Below are 21,800 nucleotides of genomic sequence, written 5' to 3'. Positions count from 1 at the left end.
ATACAGTATAGAGAGTAAAGAGCATAGAGCATATAGTATAGAGCACAGAGCATATAGAGTATAGAGCACAGAGTACACACTACAGAGCATAGAGACTATAGAATATATACAGAGAATATAGTATATATAGTTAAGTATACAGTATAGAGCAGAGTACAGAATATATATTACCGAGTACAGCCTAGAGAGCACAAAGCATAGAGTACAAGTACAGAATAAGAGTACTAAGTGCATAGTATAGAGGACAGGTTATACAGTATACAGAGTACAGAATATAGAGTACAGAGTATATAATATAGTAAGATGCAGATGATTTAGGTTCAAAGTCTAATTCTGCTGCTAGTTGTCTGTGAGCAAGTTACTTAACCTCTTGTTTCATCATCTGTAAAATGGGCCTAACTAACAACAGACATGAGCTCATTTTGAAGATTAACAATTGCGTATAAAATACTACTGTTTGTAATAATGGTAACACACAGTAAATGTTGGGAATTATTAACACTGATTTTTATCTCCATTAGCAGGAAAGTTAAGGCTCAGAGTGACTTAGCCAGTCACACAGCTATTGTGTTGTCAAGTTTTCCATTAATAATTTAATGTAAAATAAACAATTAATGGACAGATCTTCCTTTTCTTCCTTTCCTCCCTCCTTCCTTGCTTACTCATACCTTTTCTTCTCAGTCACAAGGACATGTGCTCTGACCTTCTGACCAGTCGCACAGTTGATTCCTTGTTAGTATTATTAATTCTCAAGGCTGCCTTTTTCTCCTGGTATCCTGTGGGACTAATGCAAGTGGAACTAATTTTCTTTAGTATTTCAAATGAAGTGTTAAACACAGACTGAGTTTAATAACTATTAAATTAAAGCACTTAAAAATGAAAAAAAGCAGTCACTGCACATCTATTTTACAGACAAACAACATGAAACTGATCTCTGCACATGGACAGTCTGTGAAACTCCCGTGGTTGAAGGTAAGGGTACACTAAGCATGAAAGTGAAGAAGACACGAATGATTAAAGCTCCTTTAAGAGGGAAAGCACTGTAACTGCAGTTATTATAAAATATAGTAGTTTCCCTCCCAACATACAATATTTATATGCTTTAAGTATAAGTGGTATTTCCAGGAAACATTCAGTGAATAAGTGTGTTCTAGTACAGCCTTCCTTGACAGTATTTACAAGTCATAAATTATTATCAATAATATGTATCTAGTTTAATATTTACAATTTCTGCTTACTTTTAGAAATGAAGAAGGTCAGAGCACATGTCCTTGTGAATGAGAAGAAAGGGTATGAGTAAGCAAGGAAGGAGGGAGGAAAGGAAGAAAAGGAAGACAGATCTGTCCGTCAATTGTTTATTTTACATTAAATTCTTAATGGAAAACTTGACAACACATGTGTTCATCTTCGTGTTATCTTTCCAGATGTTAGGCAGCTGGAGCAAAAACATAACTAGGTAAGGGGCTGCAGTGAAGGGGACAAAAGGGCAAAAGCAGCAAGTTTTTATACAAATTTAAAGGTTGAAATCTTTAAATAAATCTTTCCTACGGAGCTGCAGAGAGCAGCAGGCTGCCACACTTAAGAGTATAATTAAAAGTTTTCCAGAAAGCAAAAGAGGAAATGATCAGGCTAACGGATAAATCCTATTCTTTAAGAAAAAAGGTAGTGTTCAAATATGGTCTTGAACATATTTTAAAAGATCTTATTCTATAGTGTATCTTATTTTATACACTACCTATAGAATTTCTCAAGTTGTTATAGTAGTGAGGCTTTCAATAGAAAGTATGGAGTTAAAACGCACACATCTTTGTCCCCTCCTAGCTGCTCAGATTCCAACTGAGGCGCCCCCACTGCAGGTACCGTGAGAAGAGAGATATTCAGCTTTCCGAGGTGGGTCTCACATTTCCAGTCCTTCAAGTCGGAGCTTCCCCAAGGGTGAGACCACTAGTAGTGCATGGAGGAACACTGAAAGTTTTAATGGTTATGTATTTATGTTAATGCTTCAGGAAAAATAAATCGAATACGTGGCTTTATGGGTGTTTTTGCTTAAGAATTTTTAATAAGTCATTGATGATAGATTAAAGCAATTTAAATAATACTGGTGGTACTTAAAGCCTGGCAAAAATAATGAGTGTGGCATCTGATCTGAAGTTTAGGGAATACTGCTAAGTGACAGTGGCTGCCATGAGTTCATTTCATTCTCAATGCAGGACACTTGAGAAATTACCTCAATAGTTCTCTACTTGCCTAAACACTACCATGAGATTGATAACTATATTTGAGCTCATTCACTAACCTACTGAAATAAACACCTGTATTGAATTCAAAGCTTTGAGATAAATGGGACTGATAAAAAAAAATATGTAACAAGTTTCAAGATGATCTCCACATAGAAGACAAATACTGTGTGTGATTTTATCTCATACTACTACATATTTGTAAAAGACCCAGTTGAACATATTTTCAAGAGAAACTTGTAAGTAGTTTGATTATGGTTTTAGAAGTCACATACCTCATGTTTAGAATCTAAAATGCATAACCACGATATTAAATACTTTATGTAATAAATTCATGTGTGTCAGATACACCCAACTGCTGACTTATTTAGTGGGAGGAAATAGGACTGTGATACAGATTACACATGTTTGCATTGCAAAAATAAATTACACTTACCTTAATTAATGTTGAATGGATTGTTACGATTTTCCACTAAGTATTAATATTTGTAAGACATACATAAGCAGCAGAATATACTTCATTATGTCTTATTTTATACTTAATTTCAGGGGCATTATCTATACTACATACTTAAATATTTACTCCTTAGTGTGTTAATTTTCCAATTTAGAGAAGAATTATAGTCCAATCTTTGCATTTAGGTTAAAAGAATGGATCGATCTTTTTCCATTTGTAACTAGGGACATCTTAATTGATTAGTCAAAATGTAACAATGCAAACAAAAGTAGCTAGCACAAGAAATCAAGAATGAAGCATATAGAAATCATGAAGCACACTAAAGCGGCAAAATGATAAGCAGTTGAAAGCAAATAAAATTTTTTGCTACTCTTTTACATTATAGAGGTTAAGAGCTTTCTTCCCAAATCAGAAGCCACCATATTACCTATAACAATATATATGTGTGTGGGCATGCATACTTTCCAGATCAACCTAATTTATGTTAGCTAATAGTAAATATGTTTAGGTAGCCAGCCATTCCCTCAGAGTCCAACTGATAGAAACATCTCCAGAAAAAGAGACATAGTCTCTATAATATATACTGCTAACTTTTGGAGATTATCAATAACAAGCTATGTACCAAAACATTTCTGAGTTTATTTTCCAGATCAAAATTTTTACAAGGTTTTTCTTTTTCTCTTTTACAACATTTACTCTGCATTCTGCAAATGGTTGATAAAATAAAAATTTTCAAATGAATAAAGAAAATAGAAAAAGCTCTTCAGTGGTCAGTCAAAAGTAGTAAATGAAGATTATAAAATATTTATCTGAGTTTTTTAAAAGCATAAATAATAGTGATGCCTGAGACCTACAAATATAATTAGAAATTTAAAAAACAGCTGGGAACTAGCTTAGCAGTTGGAAGATACTCCGTAAATATTAATAAACAGAATATGATACTAGAACTCTCTGGCTCTTTAAATATGAATTTGTATATAAGGTATGCCAACAATTCTAGAGCAAATCTAAGAAAACTCTGGAAGAAAATATTAATGCCACTATCTCATTTTATACTCAAAACAGCAGCATCCAAAATGAAAAATTCTAACTTGCAAAATATTTTATTGGGATTAAGTTGGCTTTGAATAGTCACTCACATATATTTTTAAAAACCCAACTTAAAAAGGGGCTGGTTTTAAGGCATCAAATTTAGTCATTAATGGTTACTTGTTTCACTCTTAATCCCTGTCTATTTAACAGCAGGGAACTAAACTTGTACTACAAACCCAGAATACATTAATTATACAGTTGACTCTTGAACAAGGCAGGGATTAGGGGTGCAGAGCTCCACCCCAGTTGAAAATCTGCAAATAACTTTTGATACCCCCTGCACCAAAACTTAACTGCTAATTAAGTGTACTGTTGACTGGAAACTTTACTGATAATATAAACAGTCAACTAACATATTTTATATGTTATATGTAACACACACACACACACACACACACACAGAGTATTCTTAAAGCTAGAGAAAAGAAACAAATTTTTTTAGAGAAAAGAAAATATTAAGAAAAGCATAAGGAGGGGCGCCTGGGTGGTGCAGTCGGTTAAGCGGCTGACTTCAGCCAGGTCACGATCTCGCGGTCCGTGAGTTCGAGCCCCGCGTCGGGCTCTGGGCTGATGGCTCAAGAGCCTGGAGCCTGTTTCCGATTCTGTGTCTCCCTCTCTCTCTGCCCCTCCCCCGTTCATGCTCTGTCTCTCTCTGTCCCAAAAATAAATAAACGTTGAAAAAAAAAATTAAAAAAAAAAAGAAAATCATAAGGATGAGAAAATGCATTTACAGTACTATATGTATATTTGCTGAAGAAAATCTGTGTATAGGCAGGTCAAGCCAGGCTGGAGGTGGCAGTGAGCCTGGTCCCATGAAGACATATTCCGCAGCCTTAGCAGAGGCAGCCGCCTGGCGGGTGGGCAGCCACAGTGGCCTGGGGGTACAGTAGAGCTGTCCCATCTGCCTATAAGTGCCCCACCAACCTACGGCCATTGGCAGCTGTGGCCAGTCATGAGTGGGAAGGGAGGGGGTGGCCCAAGGCTTTGCAGCAGCCGGCCAGCATAGCCTGAGCCTCAGGGGCCAGGGGTGATGGGTAGGTGGAGGAGCACCATCCCGCCCTCTGGGTACATTTCCTTGCTTCAACTCAGCATCCTGACCCCCAGCTCTGGGTGCAGACCCTGACCACCCTGCAGCTCTGCTCATTGCCTCAGTCCATTGGGTCCTATGAAGCAGGGGGGGAGGGGGGAGTAGGGGTGGGAGGCACCTGTAAATAAATCCCTGTATCTTCTCCTGTCACCTCTTGCATAAAAAAATCTTCCCACAAGTGGACCTGAGCAGTTCAAACTCATGTTGTTCAGGGTCAACTGTATTTTACAACCGAAGCCATTAAACACATCTGCATTTTTATGCTCTCAATCAGCACTCAGAGTGATTCATGATTAGGCTCTACCCACAGGGAGCACAGGGACACAAAGGACAGTTCTTGCCTATCAGTGGTCTTCTGAAATAGCTGACAGCTTTGAGTCTAATTACTTACATAACTGAATGTGCTTTAGAGAGTAGTTAGCGTCAAAACTTCATTTCTTGAAAATCTTTTCTATTCTCTTAAGGCAAAGTTCTGTTTTAGATTTTGACGTCATTGCTTCAGAAGAGTATGGGTAAAAGACAGTAACCCTAAGGATGGTCAGCCAGATTTCATAACCACAAGGATTGTGTAATGGTTCTTCTATAATCCCTTGGTAGGCAACAGATTTATTACTATAGTTTTAATTTTTTTTAAGTATATTGTTTTCAAATAAGCAGAATTTTTTATCTTACTGACCACAGCTTAGAAGAAGCCTTTCAATTTTCTTCTTTGACATGTATGGACAAGCAGATGAATGAAATGTATTTCACAGAAACCACAAAACCCACATCAGGTGTGAAAGTGTTTTGTTTTGTTTTGTTTTGTTTTTTACCTGACAAGTCAAAACTGTAAGACATGCTAAGTGGCCGCATTGCTGAAAAAAGAAAACAATAAAAAGAAAATAATTCAGCTGTTAGGAATACACAGAGAGGACAAAAAAGGGGGGGGGGGAGGATTCAAGAAGACCTGTAACGGCATATTTCAGACTTGAAGGCAGAGAATAAAAATCTGAAATACAGTAAAACCATGAGTCTTAGTTTCAATTATATATATCACTAAGACTTGAAATGGAGTAACAATAAAAGAAAAAAAATAACTTTTTAAAGAACACGTTAAAAATGAAAACATGATAAAGATACAAACATTTTAAATAAACTTAGTATAGGATTTTGGCTTAAATATGATTTTAGGGTACAAAATTTTTAAAGAAAAAATGCATTCTTACATAATTTATTTCAGGACGAAAATCTGGCCAAAATCTCTGCCAAAGGTGAAATATTTTATGAAATATCTCCTTTAGGAACTATCATCACACTGTATCACTATACTGCCCATTGCAGGCAGTATAACATAGCAGTTAAAGAGAGGCCTCAGGAGCCAGAATGTCTGAGTTTGAATCTCAGCTCTGCCACTTGCTAGCAGTGTGATTCTGGGAAAGTTACTTAACCTCTCTGTGCTTCAGTTACTTAATCTATAAAATGGGAAGAATGGTTATCTTATGAGATTGTTAGAAAGGTTAAATGACCCTACCAAAAAAAGGTGCTCGCACATAGTAAACAGTGCTTTGCATGTAGTAAAGGCTCAATAAATATAATTTCATTTTTTATTTATTTATTTTTTTTTAATTTTTTTTTTCAATGTTTATTTATTTTTGGGACAGAGAGAGACAGAGCATGAACGGGGAGGGGCAGAGAGAGAGGGAGACACAGAATCAGAAACAGGCTCCAGGCTCTGAGCCATCAGCCCAGAGCCTGACGCGGGGCTTGAACTCACGGACCGCGAGATCGTGACCTGGCTGAAGTCGGACGCTTAACCGACTGCGCCACCCAGGCGCCCCTATAATTTCATTTTTTAAAAAGATTTTTTATTTTTAAGTAATCTCTACATCCAATGTGGGGCTTGAACTCATGACTCTGAGATCAAGAGCTGCCATTACACTGACCAAGCCAGCCAGGTGCCCCAATTTCTTAAGAATAAACTTATTTATTTCCTGTTGAAATAATTTGTCTTAAATTTTGTATTACATATGCTAAAGCCCACTGAATTGTATACATTATACAGGTGAATTTTATGGTAGATAAATTATGCCTCAGTCAACTTTTTTTTTTAAGCTTACTACAAAGACTTGATTGATTTAGGTATTCATGACAGTGAGAATTAACTATTTTCACTGCGGCCCCAAATTCTTAGCAGTATCATCGATTCTATAACCTAGGGTCAGGTAGGACAGCAGCTCAGATCTATAGCGGGGATGGATCTATAGGCATAATGGGAAGAATGTCTCCCCGTTAGTGTTTTCCAAAGTGGAATGCCTGTAGAGTTCCAATATCTAAATTTAATAGAAAGTATCTCTCAATTTTTTTTTGGTAGATGTTTATAAAGGAATAATTTATATTTATAATCCAAAATCTCAATACAGTATTTTTTACAAATGATGTGAAGGTAAAGCATTGAGTGACATCCCAAATGCAACTAGGTAAGATGTCAGAATCATATGTAGATGGTTTTAAAAAGCACTTATGTCAACAAAGGAGATGTGTATCTTCAATGGGGCAAATAATGCAACTCTTTGTTGACAATCATACTTATTGGTTGATGATGAGGAAATATTTTAAGTATTTCATCCTAATATATAAATTAGGATGTAATTTTTAAACAAGCATTTTACTGTATTTTAGTTATCTCAGAGAAAAGTAGTTAGGAATTTTATGTTGAGGAGAATAATCTTCTACTCACCATTAAAAAACCCTATATTTCTTGTAGAAACACTTTTCTTGATAGGCCTCTTCAGGCAAGGGAAACAAGCAAAATTAAACTCTTGGTACTACCTCAAAATAAAAAGCTTTTGCACAGAGAAGGAAACCATCAACAAAACTAAAAGGCAGCCTACTGAATGGGAGAAGATATTTGCAAATGATATGACTGATAAGGGTTAATACCCAAAATATATAAAGAACTTATGTAATTCAACACCAAAAAAAAAAAACGCAATTAAAAATGGGCAGAGGACATGAATATTTCTGCAAAGACATCCACATGGCCAACAGATACATGAAAAAAAGTTCAACATCACTCATCATCAGGGAAATGCACATCAAAACCACGATGAGATATCATCTCACACCTGTCAGAATGGCTAAAAACAAAAACACAAGAAACAGCAAGTGTTGGCAAGGATGTGGAGAGAACGCAACCCTAGTGTAGTGTAGTGTTGGTGGGAATGTCAACTACTGTGGAAAACAGTATGGATGTTCCTCAAAAAACCAGAAATAGAATCACTGTATGATCCAGTAATTCCACTACTGGGTATTTATCCAAAGAAAATGAAAACACCAATTTGAAAAGACACAGGCACCTCTACGTTTATTGCAGCATTATTTATAATAGCCAAGATATGGAAGCAGATCAAGTGTACATCAACTGATGAATGGATAAAGAAGATGTGGTATATACAATGGAACATTGTTTAACCATAAAAAAGAATGAAATCTTGCCATTTCCAACAGCATGGATGAATCAAAAGGATATGATTCTAAGTGAAAGAAGTCAGAGAAACACAAATACCCTATGGTTTCACTCATACTCTGAATTTAAGAAACAAAACAAATGAACAAAGGAAAAAGACACAAACAAAAAAAAGATGTTGGTGGTTACCAGAGGGCACGTAGTTGCGGGGATGGGTGAAACAGGTGAAGGGGACTAAGAGTACATTTATCCTGAAGAGCACTGAGAAATGTATAGAATTGTTGAATCATTACATTGTACACCTGAAACTAAAATAACACTGTATGTTAATTATACTTCAATAAAAAAAAAAGCCCACCTATCTAAAAAAACCCTGCATTTCTGAATTAAAATACTATTGACTCTAGATTTCCCTAATTATGCATAGCAAATAAAATACAACATGGTCTCAGAGCACTCATCACCCTTCCCTAATATCTTCTCATTCTACTCTTCTCTGGTATAGGAACCTATCTTTTGAAATAAGACTGACTATTGCATAAGAAAAGGATGCTATTATTTCTTGGAAGATGAAGTTTGGATCTATTCCAAGTTCTATGTATTACAAAGAGGAGAGAAATCAAGCATAATAACAATTAAGAAGTTTAGGGAAAAGATGTTTAAAAAATTTTTTAATGTTTGTTTATTTTTGGGAGAGAGAGAATTGTGCACAAGTGGGGGAGGGGTAGAGAGAGGAAGACTGAGGATCTGAAGCAGGCTCTGTGCTGACAGCAGAGATCCCGATGCGGGGCTCAAACCCACAAACCGTGAGATCATGACCTAAGCTGAAGTTAGATGCTCAACTGGCTGAGCCACCCAGGAGCCCCAGGGAAAAGATGCTTTTAAAGGAACAATTTATATTTAAAACCCAAAGTCTCAATACAGTATGAGATGTTAGAAAAAAGAAAATGATCAGACATGAACAAAGACTGATGCACAAGAACAGTATTTTCAGACCTGACGGGGGAAAAAATGGAGAATCTGTCAAACAATAGGGAAATAGGTAAATAAAACACAATATAGCCATATATCAAGATATAAGGTCCTTAGGAGTTGTATTTAATGACATGGGAAGATGTTCATGTCACATACACCGTTAAATGAAGAGAGCAGAATACTTTCTTGTCTCCATTTCATAATGCACAAGTAGATTCACAGTGGATGCCTCTGGCTGTTGAAATTATGGGTAACGTTTCTTCTATAACATTTACACATTTCCCCAATTTCTATAGTAGGATTCTGCTTGCAATTACGTGGAGGGGAAAGGTTATAAAAATATTTAGGGAAACTGCTCTTCAAGTTCATTCTGCCATCCTTACCAAACCAAACTCCCCAAAGCAAAATTGTATAGTAAGAACCAATGTAGATCTACAGAAAAAATAAGCCTAATTCCCTTGCTTTCAAATAAAATTCAAGATCAGTTTGAATGCAGAATCATAGAAATGAGACTCTCACAAAACGAATAATCACTTTCTATAACAGCTCAATTCTGGTTGTTATGAAATACCCAATGCATAAGGTTAAAATAAAAAATAATAAGATATTCTCACAACATAAAATTGATATTTATTCTAAAGTAGGTTTTCTGTTATTGAGCATCTAATTTGTTTAAAATGAAATAGAAGAATATATATGTAGACAAAGGCTTATGATGACCCTTCCGGGCAATGAGAGTGTCCCCGTGACACTTACGAGGACTTCTAGTCTTTCCCTAGTCTCCCTAGTCTCTCTGGCCTCACTAATGCCTTGTGATTGGCTGCTGTTAATGGTCTTGCAACATGAATATGCACAACACTCCAGAGTCATTCTTCTGTAAGCATTTGTGGGCAAACACTATGCCTTTTTCATCTCTGTTCCCCAGGAGATGACATGGTTGTTTAATAGAAAATAAAGGTTCAAAAAAATATTAGAAAAGCGAAGTAACTATATGTCAAATATCATATGCATTGTTCATGCACATTATGCCTATCTTGCTCCTCTCTTTTCTATTGCACTTCCACTGAAGTTTACAACCCCTCAGCCTAATTACTCTGTACTCCTATAAATCACAAAGCTTACTTTTATCATGGTAATATATTTGTTTTGCCTCACAGTTTTGCTGAAATCTTTCTACTACCCCCACTATTCTTTTTCAAGGTATAGTAATTTTAAAAAAAATTTTTTTTTTCAACGTTTATTTATTTTTGGGACAGAGAGAGACAGAGCATGAACGGGGGAGGGGCAGAGAGAGAGGGAGACACAGAATCAGAAACAGGCTCCAGGCTCCGAGCCATCAGCCCAGAGCCCGATGCGGGGCTCGAACTCACGGACCGCGAGATCATGACCTGGCTGAAGTCGGACGCTTAACCAACTGCGCCACCCAGGCGCCCCTAAGGTATAGTAATTTTTAAAAACTCCAGTCTTAAGCTAACATCATATAATATCACTTCCTTATTCTTCCACAGTGGTTCTTACTCTTTTGAAGCAGTGGACTCATTAGGAATCTTAGGAAAGCCATGGACCCTCTGTCCAGAAAAATGCACATACATACACTTTGTGAACTAAGCACATTTTTTATATTTCAGGGGATTCACAGACTCTCCTCAGGCCCATCTGAGGACTCTCAGGACTCTTGGTACACATGGCTTATATGCTTTAGTTCATTATTATACAAATGCTCATATGGATTTGTCACTTACCATGCTTTAAACATTATTTTTAAGAGATAATACTTGCTGCCATAAAAATTAGCAATAAATTGATACAATCCATACTCACTCTGTAGCTTTGTAACTGGAAGGTACATTCAATTATTTCAACACCTATGGGAGCCCTTCTACAACAATGAACAAGAAAGAAATGGGTCCTGCTGGCATGGAGGTCACAAGGTAACAGAAGAGCCAAGAGTTTAAGTGACTGAAGAGTTCGAGGCTGGAAGCAGAGAGGATAGTCAAAGCTGATGTGATAAACTAGACAAGAATCTTCGAATATGACGGGCTGAGTTAGGATAGTGTTGGGCTAAAAAAGGGGGAGGTTAGAAAGATCCAGAATAAGAAACATCAATAGGACTTAGCTGTTAAGTAGGAGTCAGAGATGATGCTGAGGTTCTGCCTTGGGCACACTGAAATGGAGGAGGTTTGAGAAGAAAACAGATGATTTCACTCATCCTGCTGCAGGCCCCAGCTAGCAGACAGCTGGATGAATGGATATGAACTCAGAGGGATCAGTGGGCAGATAGGAGCTGAAATAGCTGGAATAAAAACCATGGAAAAAAGGGTGTGGTTGCTCAGGGAGAAGTGAGCCCAGGACAGAAATCTGAAGGACCAAGCAGAGTCTGAAAGAGGCAGGAAAAAGCGATCAGAGGAGAAAACTAGGAGAGTGTGGTTCCTTTCCTGTTTAGAGGCCATTATAATCTATTTTCCTAAAGGAAATTTCTCTGAATTCTTTGGGCATCTTTAATCTTACAAATAGAAGGAAAGTTGTATGAACAGAAGTGTTTACAAACATTTTATAATATGGTCTTATTATAAATCAAAATTAATGTGTGTTTATAGTACACATTAAACAATATTAAATATAGTAAATATAAAGGAACGTTGGGAATAAGTGATGTAAGATAACAATTGATGCTTGCATTACATAATACTGTATCTTTAAACCAATAATAAGACAACAGTAATGTGCAATAAAACTATGTATCACTTATATTTCTAAAACATAATAACTTTGTATGTGTATTATAATTTATGAAGTATTTTGACCACAACCCTATTTAATTCTTACATAAAAGCCATAATGAAAATGTAGAGGAATTTTTATCTCCCTTCTGCCAATGAAGAAATCAACACTCAGAGAGGTAAAGGGACTCTCCTAAAAACACAGTCTACAGAATGGCACAGCAACTCCCACTAAGCTATGATGCCCTCATGTATGTAGTTCAGTATCATATGGGGAGAGAATCTCTTCTTCCATGAATTTCAAGTATAAACTTCAAGTAAGTGTGAAGGTGTGTGAGTGTGTGTGTGAGAGAGAGAGAGAGAGAAAAGGAAAGAGGAACAAACACTACTTTTACTTTGCACTATACCACTATTTTTCACTGGGCTGGTTGTATAAAGACATTGCTTCAAGTGGATGAGGCTGGACCAGCCGTGTAGTAAGCAGCTGACTCACCTAATCTGCTCCGTCTAATTTCCTCTGGGGAGACAGGCCGCAGCTTTCTTTCTGCTTTGATTTCTTCTAATATTCTTTCATGGAGGCTCCGTGGCCGTGGTGGAGTGGGTTTCAGTTTTCTGGCTGAGACCTTGGAAGAAAAAAAGTAATGGCTACAGACTTGAATAGTTGTTCTTAAACAATTTTTAATGCAGTCCATTCCTACAGTATAGATAGTATTTCACTGATTGAAACATTGCCTGATAAGACTAGTTTAAGCAATAGGGCAATTATTGGATTTCACAGTAATTTATCACATGTGCTCAATCAATTTTAAGGAGTCAGTTTTGCTAAAGTTATAATTATGTTCACAATATGCTACCATGATAGGCAATCAACTGAAATGTAAACTATACTTCATCTATTACTATTATTGTTTTTAAAAGTAACATTCTTAGGGGCGCCTGGGTGGCGCAGTTGGTTGAGCGTCCGACTTCAGCCAGGTCACGATCTCGCGGTCCGTGAGTTCGAGCCCCGCGTCAGGCTCTGGGCTGATGGCTCAGAGCCTGGAGCCTGTTTCCAATTCTGTGTCTCCCTCTCTCTCTGCCCCTCCCCCGTTCATGCTCTGTCTCTCTCTGTCCCAAAAATAAATAAATGTTGAAAAAAAAAATTAAAAATAAATAAATAAATAAATAAAAGTAACATTCTTAAATGTTCATTTATTTATTTTTGGGGGAGGGGGCATGCACGAGTGCAAGCTGGGGAGGGACAGAGAGGGAGGGAGGGAGAGAGAATCCCAAGCAGGCTCCGTGCTGACAGTGCAGAGCCCAACTCAGGGCTCGATCTCATGAACTCTAAGATTATGAACTGAGCCAAAATGAAGAGCTGGATGCTTAACCGACTGAGCCACCCATGTGCCCCTAAAAGTAACATTTTGAGTAAGTCATCACAACCTTCTTAGATTATTATTATCATCTTTCTACTGTAAGGGCTGTAATAAGGGCTCACGGAGGCTGATTAATTTACTCAGGGACATGTAGCTACTAAACTGCACCATGACTCAGGTCGTTTTGAGTTAAAATATCCTAAGACAACCTTGTACTGCATAATTGTTAAGTATTTTTCTGTGACAAGAATGTAACTTACAGTTAGGCTTCACCATTTTGAGAATAAAAGTTAGGTGTAAAAACTACTTTGAGAGCTGAGTTCCAGAGATCACATCCTAGACAAGAGCATGTTGCTACCTTCTTCTAGCCAAGGGGAATGCCTCAGATTACATACCGGATTTAAAGGGGGTCTTGATCTGATGAAGTCCAGGATGATTTCATGAGCACTTTTTTTTAACCGAGGGGGAATATCACCATTCACCTGAAAGGAGACATAAAGTATAAGATTCATGTGACTATGGGATTATCATTATAAATTTCTGGGTACAGTGGTTATCTCAACATATGTCATAATATCACTGAAGCGTATTCTGGCTCTACCAAGGATGCATTTCAAATCAATAAAATACAGAGTAAATGGCTGAGTGATCTAGAGCAAAAATAACTATGTAGAATTGAAGAAAATAAAAGTTCATAAAATGAATCATTGGTTCTACCACTTTGGGAAAATGTATATCAGATTCATCCCTTCAAACAAAAAGTTTCTAAAATTATAAATGTGAATGGAATAAATAATACTATGGTTATTAACTATTTTATAAACTATAAAGCCTTTTACGTCTTATTTTCATCCTTGTACAAACCCAGGTAACAGAAAAGAGACTGGTGACCTGATTCACATTCTGTAGATAAAACTCACATCAAGGAGGGAATCTGCTACATTCACACAATTAGTAAGTATAAGAGTTCTGGTAGAGCCCTCACCTGTTTCAGACTCCTGCTCTAATGTCCTTTTTCTTTTTTAAATGTTTATTTTTGAGAGAGAGAGAGAGAGCGAGTGAGTGCAAGCCAGGGAGGAACCGGGGGGGGGGGGGGGGGGGGGGCGGGGTCTGAAGAGGCTCTGCCCTGACAGCAGAGAGCCTGATGTGGGACTTGAACTCATGGACTGTTAGATCTTGACCTGAGCAGAAGCTGGATGCTTAGCCAACTGAGCCACCCAGGTACCCCTAATGTTCACTTTTTATGTCAATGTGTTACAAAATAATTTTTTAAAGCAATTTAATAAACCCACAAAAAATGATCTAAACTCACATTATGACCACCCAAAAGGTACAGTTGTGACCATTTTGTCATATTTTTTCCCAGTCTTATATGAAAAAAATAGAATATGCTAGGCATTTTTCTGTCATGCTCCTCATGAAAGATGGATGAAAAAGATATGTTAACAAATTATAAATTTAAAAAATGAGAAACATCTTAAACTTCTCAATAATCCAAAAAATTAGCATACTTTTTACTAATGCACTGCTTGAAAAATCTCTATAACACTTTCCCCCTCTACTTTGGAGACCTACTGTTTGATTACACCATAATATTCTAACAACTTTATAATATCAATTTTGTTCGAGAGAAGAAAAAGGTAATTTCATTATTCCTCTTGCATCAGTGGTTCGTTTTTTCATTTTGATGCTTCACAACTTGTTACTGGAAATGTCACTTAAATTTTAGAATTACTGTAAAATTTGGTCCGACCTTTTCAAGTATTTTTTGTAAGACTACAACATTTTAGGCATGGACAGTTTTCTCGTGTACTCACCAACTTTATAAATACTATTTTAATTGCTCACAAGTCATTAATTAGTTGGTTTTTCTTCACTGCAGCTGTATTTTATGAGTTGTGATTTTTTTTTTTTTTTGGTCATTGTTGTTATTTTGTGTCCACTGAAAAATAATGTTAAATATATTTGTTTAAAAAAGGACCTGAACTGCCACTCCCAAGCACGGTTGGATCCCCAAATGCAACCCTTCTACCTGAGTTCAGGGAGGATGACAAGCCTGTTGTGGCCCACATAGTATCCACTCTCTCCTTCCCTGGGCCATACCTCCTAGCCCTGAATGAGGCCAGGATGGCCCATGGAAAGATTTAGGAGTAAAAGCTGCTTGAACCAAGTCAAGCTTGAGACTGCTAGTACTTGGTTCAAGGAGGGCATGTCCCGTAGCAGCAGAGGTAGAGGCCTAATGTGGCACAACCCCCATCTATGTATTTCATGTTACATAAGACATTTTTTTAAATCCTTATTGTACAGAACAACCTAATGAGACTTTCCTATTAACTTTCAACTATACTCCTGAACAGGGTAATACATATCTTTCTAGCCATTTTACTTTAATGTATATTTTCCATCACAACAGCAGGGCTTAGGGAATGGTTTAAATAAGGCCAGGGTTGTGAATTCCATTCCCTAAAAAAGTGCAGTTTCCTCACTGGTCAGAAACTGTATCCTGGATCCCAATTACAAAGTGTGTGTCAGTGCTCATGAGGTAGATGGCAGAACTTTATGGATGTGAGTCAGTGAAAATCCTTACCAGGAGGAGAAAAAGCAACTTTGTGCTAATACCATTCTGCAGCTGGCTCAGTGAAATTATACCCCTACACATACAGAACACATACTGAAACAAGTTGTCTGAGCTGCAATGATAAATGATTCCTGGATGAACACAAATAGTAGAGCCACAAGTAAATAAGACACTTCTACAACTTGATCTCATTTTTGAGCCACGATGCCTTAAACAAAGAACTTCTAAATAAAAGGTGTTCTTTCTATATATCTTCATTAAAATTTTTTAAAATTATTTTTATTTATTTTTAAGAGAGAGAGAGACAGAGTGCAAGTGGGGGAGGGGCAGAGAGAGAGGGAGAGACAGAATCTGAAGCAAGGCTCCAGGCTCTCAGCTGTCAGCACAGAGCCCAACGTGGGGCTTGAACCCAGGAGTGTGAGATCATGACCTGAGTCCAAGTTAGATGCTTAACCAACTGAGCCACCCAGGCATCCCTCTACATCTTCATTTTAAAAAGGTGAGTTATTTGAAGCTATTTGTTAGAATTAAAGCATTTTACTCAAACATTCTGAAAAAAGCCAACTGAGATGTTTTACACTTCTATAACTTAATATTCTGGATAATATCCAATATGGCTAAGCCACCAATTCCCAATATCACTACAAATGTACTAAAAACAGTGGATTACTGTGGTATGGTTGTATAGTTTAAACCTGAGGATTAAATATTTTTAAAATTATTTGTATTAAAAAAAATGCTTAATGTTACTTTTTGAGAGCGAGCGAACGAGTGAGTGAGAGTGGGGGAGGGGCAAAGAGAGAGGGAAACACAGAATATGGGGCAGGCTCCAGGCTCTGAGCTGTCAGCACAGAGCCCGACTTGGGGCTCAAACTCACAAACTGTGAGATCATGACCTGAGCTAAAATCAAGAGTCGGATACTTACCTGACTGAGCCCCCTAGGCGCCCCTATACCTGAGGATTAAATTAAAAACATCTCAGCACAGTGCCTCATGTAAGATGGACCATGTTTGAAAACTCTGTTTGCTCTTTACAAAAAAAATTTTGTTTTTATTCTTTAGAGAGAGAGGCAGAGCACAAGCGGGGGAGGGGCAGAGAGCGGGGGAAGGGCAGAAAGCGAAGGAGACACAGAATATGAAGCAGGCTTCGGGGTCTGAGTTGTCAGCACAGAGCCTTATACGGCTAGAACCCACAACCGTGAGATCATGACCTGAGCCGAAGTCAGATGCTTAACTGACTAAGCCACCCAGGTGCCTGTACAAAAATATTTCTTAATGGGGCGCCTCGGTGGCTCAGTCGGTTGAGCGTCCGACTTCGGCTCAGGTCATGATCTCGCGGTCTGTGAGTTCGAGCCCCGCGTCGGGCTCTGTGCTGACTGCTCAGAGCCTGGAGCCTGCTTCGGATTCTGTGTCTCCCTCTCTCTCTGACCCTCCCCCGCTCATGCTCTGTCTCTCTCTCTCTCTCTCTCAAAAATAAATAAAACATTTAAAAAAATTTAAAAAAAACAACAAAAAAACCCAAAAATATTTCTTAAAGAAATTAGAAACTGGCATCTACTCATTAGAATAAAAATGTTTAAGATCGAGTTTTTGAAGATTAAGTATGAGTAGTTGAATTTCTACTCTCATTTACCAGGTACATTTATATAAAATAAGGAACTATTCACACTTTTAGTCTTTTATTTATTTTTTTAATGTTTATTTTTATTTTATCTTTGAGAGAGACAGAGTATGAGCAGGGAAGGGGCAGAGAGAGGGAGACAGAATCTGAAGCAGGCTCCAGGCTCCAAGCTGTCAGCCTAGAGCCCCACAAAGGGCTCAAACTTGCAAACTGTGAGATCATGACCTGAGCTGAAGTTGGATGTTTAAGTTAGCCACACAGGCACCCCAAATTTTAGTCTTTTAGAATGAAAACTTGAAAGCTCCCCACATGAACTTAATCATACTGGAACCTCCATCTGCCCAGCTCCTTGCATAGGGACTCAGTATATACTTACTTAAGCAATTTGCACAGATTCAACCAGACAGAGAAAGACATGGAAAGGAAAACAACAATGGCTACCATGAAGTAGAAACATCTATCCATTTCTCTTCACTTCCTACCCACAATCTACGAGTTCAAAAAATGTATCATTTATACCCAGATACACTGAATGGCAAACAGAGGCATCACTGATAATTATCATAAAAAACACATAAAACTACCTGTCATTACGAAGCTCACAGAGCCCTCAACAAACAAAAAGCTTAAATAACTTGGTCTTTGAAAAAACATTATTTTCTATTTCTGTCTTAAGCAAACAGAACCACTAACAATGACGTAAGATTCCAACTAAAAATGTACAAAGCCAATCTATAGTTTATGGATTAATTTTGGGCCCCCAACCAAACTGCTTTTTCCCCTCAGCTTGGAGGTTGAACGGACAAGTAAAAATTATACATATCTAAAGTAAACAGTGTGATTATCTGATATGTGTGTATACATTGTGACTGATGACCACAACCAAGCTAATTAACACATCCACCACCTCCCATAGTTACTGGTTTTTTGTGTGATGAGAACATGTAAGATGCGTAGTCTCAGCATATTTCAGCACACAATAGAGTATTAGTAATGATAGCCACCGTGCTGAGTCCCCAAAACTTACTCATCTAATGACTGAAACATATGACCTATGACCAACATTTAACCAACATCTCTCCAGTTCCCCCATCACTGAGCCCTGGCAACCTACTCTTCTACTCTCAGCTTCACCATACAAATGAGATCATATACAGTATTCGTCTTTCTGTGCCCAGGTTATTTCACCTAGCATAATGTCCTCCAAGGTCATCAATTTTTTTGCAAATGGCAGGATTTCCTTCTGTATTGCGACTGAATTACTATTCCATTGTATATGTATACACTATCCATTCATCTGTTGACAGACATTTAGGCTGTTTCCATAACTTGGCTATTATGAATAATGCTGCAATAAACATGGGAGTGCAGATATCTTGAGATCCTGATTTGATTTCCTTTGGAAATATATGCAGAAGTGGGATTGCTGGATGATGTGGTAGTTCTATTTTTTTTGTACTATATTTGTTTGTTTATTTATTTATTTAATTTACATCCAAGTTAGTTAGCATATAGTGCAACAATGATTTCAGGAGTAGATTCCTTAATGCCCCTTATCCATTTAGCCCATCCCTGCTCTCCCACAACCCCTCCAGTAACCCTCTGTCTGTTCTCTATATTTAAGAGTCTGTTTTGTCCGCCTCCCTGTTTTTATATTACTTTTGCTTCCTTTCCCTTTGTTCATCTATTCTGTGTCTTAAAATCCTTATATGAGTGAAGTCAGCACAGAGCCTGATGTCTTTGATATGATATTTGTCTTTCTCTGACTAATTTCACTTGGCATAATACCCTCTACCTCCATCCACGTAGTTGCAAATGGCAAGATATCATTCTTTTTGATTGCCGAGTACTACTCCATTGTATATATATACCACATCTTCTTTATCCGTTCATCCATCAATGGACATTTGGGCTCTTTCCATACTTTGGCTATTGTTGACAGTGCTGCTATAAACATTGGCATGCATGTGTCCCTTTGAAACAGCATACCTGTATCCCTTGGATAAATACCTAGTAGTGCAATTGCTGAGTCATAGGGTAGTTCTATTTTTAATTTTTTGAGGAAGCTCCACACTGCTTTCTAGAGTGGCTGCACCAGTTTGCATTCCCACCAGCAGTGCAAAAGAGATCCTCTCTTTCTCTGCATCCTAGCCAACACCTGTTGTTGCCTGAGTTGTTAGTGGTAGCCATTCTGACTAGTATGAGGTGGTATCTCATTGTGGTTTTTAATTCGTATTTCCCTGATGATGAGTGATGAGCATTTTTTCATGTGTCGGTTGCCATCTATCTGGATGTCTTCTTTGGAGAAGTGTCTATTCATGTCTTTTGCCCATTTCTTCACTGGATTATTTGTTTTTTGGGTGTTGAGTTTGATAAGTTCTTTATAAATTTTGGATACTAACCCTTTATCTGATGTCATTTGCAAATATCATCTCCCATTCTGTCGGTTGCCTTTTAGGTTTGCTGACTGTTTCCTTCGTTGTGCAGAAGCTTTTAATTTTGATGAGGTCCCAATAGTTCATTTTTGCTTTTGTTTCCCTTGCCTCTGGAGACATGTTGAGTTAAGAAGTTGCTGCGGCCAAGGTCAAAGAGATTTTTGCCTGCTTTCTACTCGAAGATTTTGATGGCTTCCTGTCTTACATTTAGGTCTTTCGTCCATTTGAGTTTATTTTTGTGTATGGTGTAAGAAAGTGGTCCACTTTCATTCTTCTGCATGTTGCTGTCCAATTTTCCCAGCACCACTTGCTGAAGAGACAGTCTTTATTCCACTGGATATTCTTTCCTGCTTTGTCAAAGATTAGTTGGCCATATGTTTATGGGTCCATTTCTGGGTTCTCTATTCTGTTCCACTGATCTGAGTGTCTGTTTTGTGCCATGTGGTAGTTCTATTTTTAATTCTTTCAGGAACTGCCATACTTTTTTCCATATGGCTTTACCAATTTACATTCTACCACCAGTGTACAAAGTTCCCTTTTCTCCATATCCTCACCAACACTTGGTATGTTTTGCTTTTTAATAACAGCTATCCTAACAGGTATGAAGTGACATATCACCATGGTTTTGACTTTCATTTCCCCGATGACTAGTGGTTTTGAGTATCTTTTCATAAACCTGTTAGTAATTTATATATCTTCTTCAGAAAAATGTTTATTTAAGTCATTTGCACTTAAAATTTTTTTATTTATATTATTTATTTTATTGCTATTGAGTTGTATGAGTTCCTCATATGTTTTGGATATTGGCCTTTTAGCAGGTATGTTTGCCTAACCAAATTTCAAAAACATTTCCTTTTATTAAAGAAAAACATTGTAAAAAAGTATTGGGGCGCCTGGGTGGCTCAGTCAGTTAAGCATCTGACCTCAGCTCAGGTCATGATCTCGTGATTTATGGGTTTGAGCCCCACACAGGGGTCTGTGCTGACAGCTCACAGCCTGGAGCCTGCTTCAGATTCTGTGTCTCCCTCCCTCTCTTGTACTCCCTTGCTTGTGCTCTGTCTCTCTCTCTCTAAAAAAAAATAAACATTAAAATAAAATAAAAAAAAGAAAAACAAGTATCTTCAACACTGATGCAAATCCCCCTATATATAAAGAGCAGTTAGAAATCAGTAAGAAAGACTAGCAGCACCTAGGTGGCTCAGCCAGTTAGGTGTCTGACTCTTGATTTCAGCTCAGGTCATGATCTCATCGTTTGTGTGGTTGAGCCCCATACTGGGCTCTGTGCTGACAGTGTGCGGAGCCTGCTTGGAATTCTGTCTCCCCTTCTCTCTGCCCTTCCTCCCACCATGTGCATTTGCATTCCCTCTCTTTCAAAATAAATACAGTAAATAAACTTAAAAAATTATATTAAATCGTACTAAAAATTGTTTCTGTTGTCACCCACTACAACCTCCTCTTTAGCAATGTTTTGGAAATGCAAAATATTCTTATAAATCAATTATATTTGTGTATCAATATTTATTTAAAGCAGCAGAAATCCAGTTTATGTTTTAACAGTTACATAATATTACTAGAGTTTCATAAAACATGTGGCCCGCCACATACTCCCTGCACCTCTAACACACATACTTGAAAGAAAGGGTAAGATAGTTTTCCTCAGAAACATGAGAAGCTACAATTTCATCATTAGGATTTCAAATATATCTCCAAATTTCTAATCACAAAGAGGTTTATGAGGGTTTTAGACAAGTTGACAGTATTCACCAAAGGCCTTAAAGATGTGTATATTCACTGA

At 37.5% G+C, this 21,800-nt stretch overlaps 1 protein-coding gene across 6 annotated transcripts in view; it reads right to left on the bottom strand.

The window, feature by feature from the left end:
* SPIRE1 (spire type actin nucleation factor 1) overlaps positions 1 to 21,800 on the bottom strand; it is a 209,775-nt gene that overhangs the window by 37,392 nt on the left and 150,583 nt on the right. For all 6 annotated transcript variants that reach the window (XM_047827151.1, XM_047827152.1, XM_047827156.1 and 3 more), the window contains exons 7-8: positions 13,767 to 13,853; positions 12,507 to 12,636 (exon numbers count right to left, since the gene is read on the bottom strand). In XM_047827151.1, the coding sequence (XP_047683107.1) occupies positions 12,507 to 12,636; positions 13,767 to 13,853 (217 nt within the window). The remainder of the gene's footprint in view (positions 1 to 12,506; positions 12,637 to 13,766; positions 13,854 to 21,800) is intronic.

This window comes from Prionailurus viverrinus, chromosome D3 (genome assembly GCF_022837055.1).
Source record: "Prionailurus viverrinus isolate Anna chromosome D3, UM_Priviv_1.0, whole genome shotgun sequence".
NCBI lineage: Eukaryota > Metazoa > Chordata > Mammalia > Carnivora > Felidae > Prionailurus > Prionailurus viverrinus.
Note: the sequence above shows the minus strand (reverse complement) of the source record. Positions and strands in the feature narration are given on the sequence as shown.